The 1,594-nt window shown below is 63.0% G+C and overlaps 1 protein-coding gene across 1 annotated transcript in view; it reads right to left on the reverse strand.

Annotated features, from left to right (window-relative positions):
• Positions 1–1,594, reverse strand: part of ARHGEF18 (Rho/Rac guanine nucleotide exchange factor 18) — a gene marked incomplete in the record, with an annotated part of 84,142 nt that overhangs the window by 3,266 nt on the left and 79,282 nt on the right. Inside the window, 2 exon segments of the mRNA XM_027768986.1 lie at positions 11–236; positions 1,433–1,582. Coding sequence (XP_027624787.1) covers positions 11–236; positions 1,433–1,582 — 376 coding nt within the window.

Consider the following 1,594-nt stretch of genomic DNA (forward strand, 5'->3'; position numbering starts at 1 on the left):
GCCGCCCCCCCCTGCCTCTGGATCTGGTTGGTGGCGCTGAGCAGCTGGATGGGGACCTCGCTCTTGGCGGGCCGGCTCTCCGCGGGGGCGCTGTCCCAGCGCGCCACCTCGGGCCGCTCCCCGTACTCTGGCCCACCAGATAGCAGGACGCTCACGCGGACGCCCGGTGCTTTGGCCAGGGCCGCGCCCTCCAGCCCTTCGCCATTGAAGCTGGGAGGGTGGCCTGGGGGCAGGGCCTGAAAGAGCAACAGAAGACACCCCACTGTGGTGCCTGCGGGCAGCGCTCTGGGGGACCCTCTCCCTGGACTTGCCCCAGGGGGCCTCCAGCCCCTCCCACCCCAGCCAGGCTCTAGGTTGGTGCAGGGAGACTCCGGCAACGCCTGAGGGGCCCTCCTACGTCAGCATCTCGGCCCAGCTTCCGGCTGGGAGGGCCGTTCTGGACCAGCAGAGCCGCGCCCAGCCTCAGGGAGACCAGGCGTCGCCTGTCCCCGACACTCCCCTTCCAGGTGCAACCTCACGGAGACAGTGTCGCACACACGCTCCCTTACATGAAGACAGTGATATACGTGTGCAGTCACACCCGTTCACGCGACCCACTTTCTCTTAAGGTTGTTTCCAACTTTACCGAGAGCTCTGTGACGTAGGGGTGTGAGTTGTGCGAGCTGGGGTGTAAACACCACGCTCTAAAGGAGGCCAGGCTGAAATCCCTTCTCCGCTCTTCTCTAGGGATCTGGGGCAAGTGCTCACTCGTGCCTGGTATGATTTTCCACCCACCAGGTCCAGGGCTTGAAAGGCACAGCTGGCCAGGTGGGAGCCAGGCGCTTAATCCACCACGCCACCAGCTGGCCCCCATTCGGTTCATCTTAATTGCTAGACGCATGCGTGTGCGCGGAAGGAGCAGAAGAAAGTACCTCCCTCCCCATGAAGCATGGTCATGCCTCAACCTCTCCTCCTCCGTTTCTCCACCTCGCTGGAATTGTGAGCATGCATGCATGTGCCTGGCGTGTTTTTCACATTGCGGGGTCCGGCTGGGACTTGAACTGCAGAGGTGGCCATTTGAGATCAGGCTCCCTGAATGGCTAGGCTCTGGAGCCAGCCCTGGCACATTCACTTTTTTTTTTTGGGCGGGGGAGGTTTTTGCTATAGGGCATGTGCCCTCGCCAGAGAGACAGCGAGAAATCACCCCCCAGGGGGAATGGCCACACCTTAATCCCTTCTCCATTCTCCTCTTAGGATCTTGGGCACGCACGCACATGCGCCCGGCATGAGTTTAAGCCACCGGGTCCAGGACTTCAGAGTCATAGCCATTTCGCTAACTGCTGGTCCTAGCACACTCACTCTTATAGGCACACGTGGCCACACACATTCACTCGCAACATTGTCATGGCCTGGCATGCACGCCCTCACCCGTGCACCCTGGGCGCATGCTCACCTCTGCCAGCGCCTCGGGCGGCAGGGCCCCGGGCGCCGTGTTCTGCTTCTTGAGCCGGCGTAGCTGCTCCAGGCGCTCGCGCTCCCGTTCCACGGCGCGCTGGGCCTCGCGCAGCCGCTCCAGGTCGTGCTGGTAGGCCTGGCGTTGGCGCTCCCGCTCCGC

The sequence above is a fragment of the Tupaia chinensis genome, unplaced genomic scaffold (assembly GCF_000334495.1).
Source record: "Tupaia chinensis unplaced genomic scaffold, TupChi_1.0 Scaffold148210_1, whole genome shotgun sequence".
Lineage (NCBI taxonomy): Eukaryota > Metazoa > Chordata > Mammalia > Scandentia > Tupaiidae > Tupaia > Tupaia belangeri.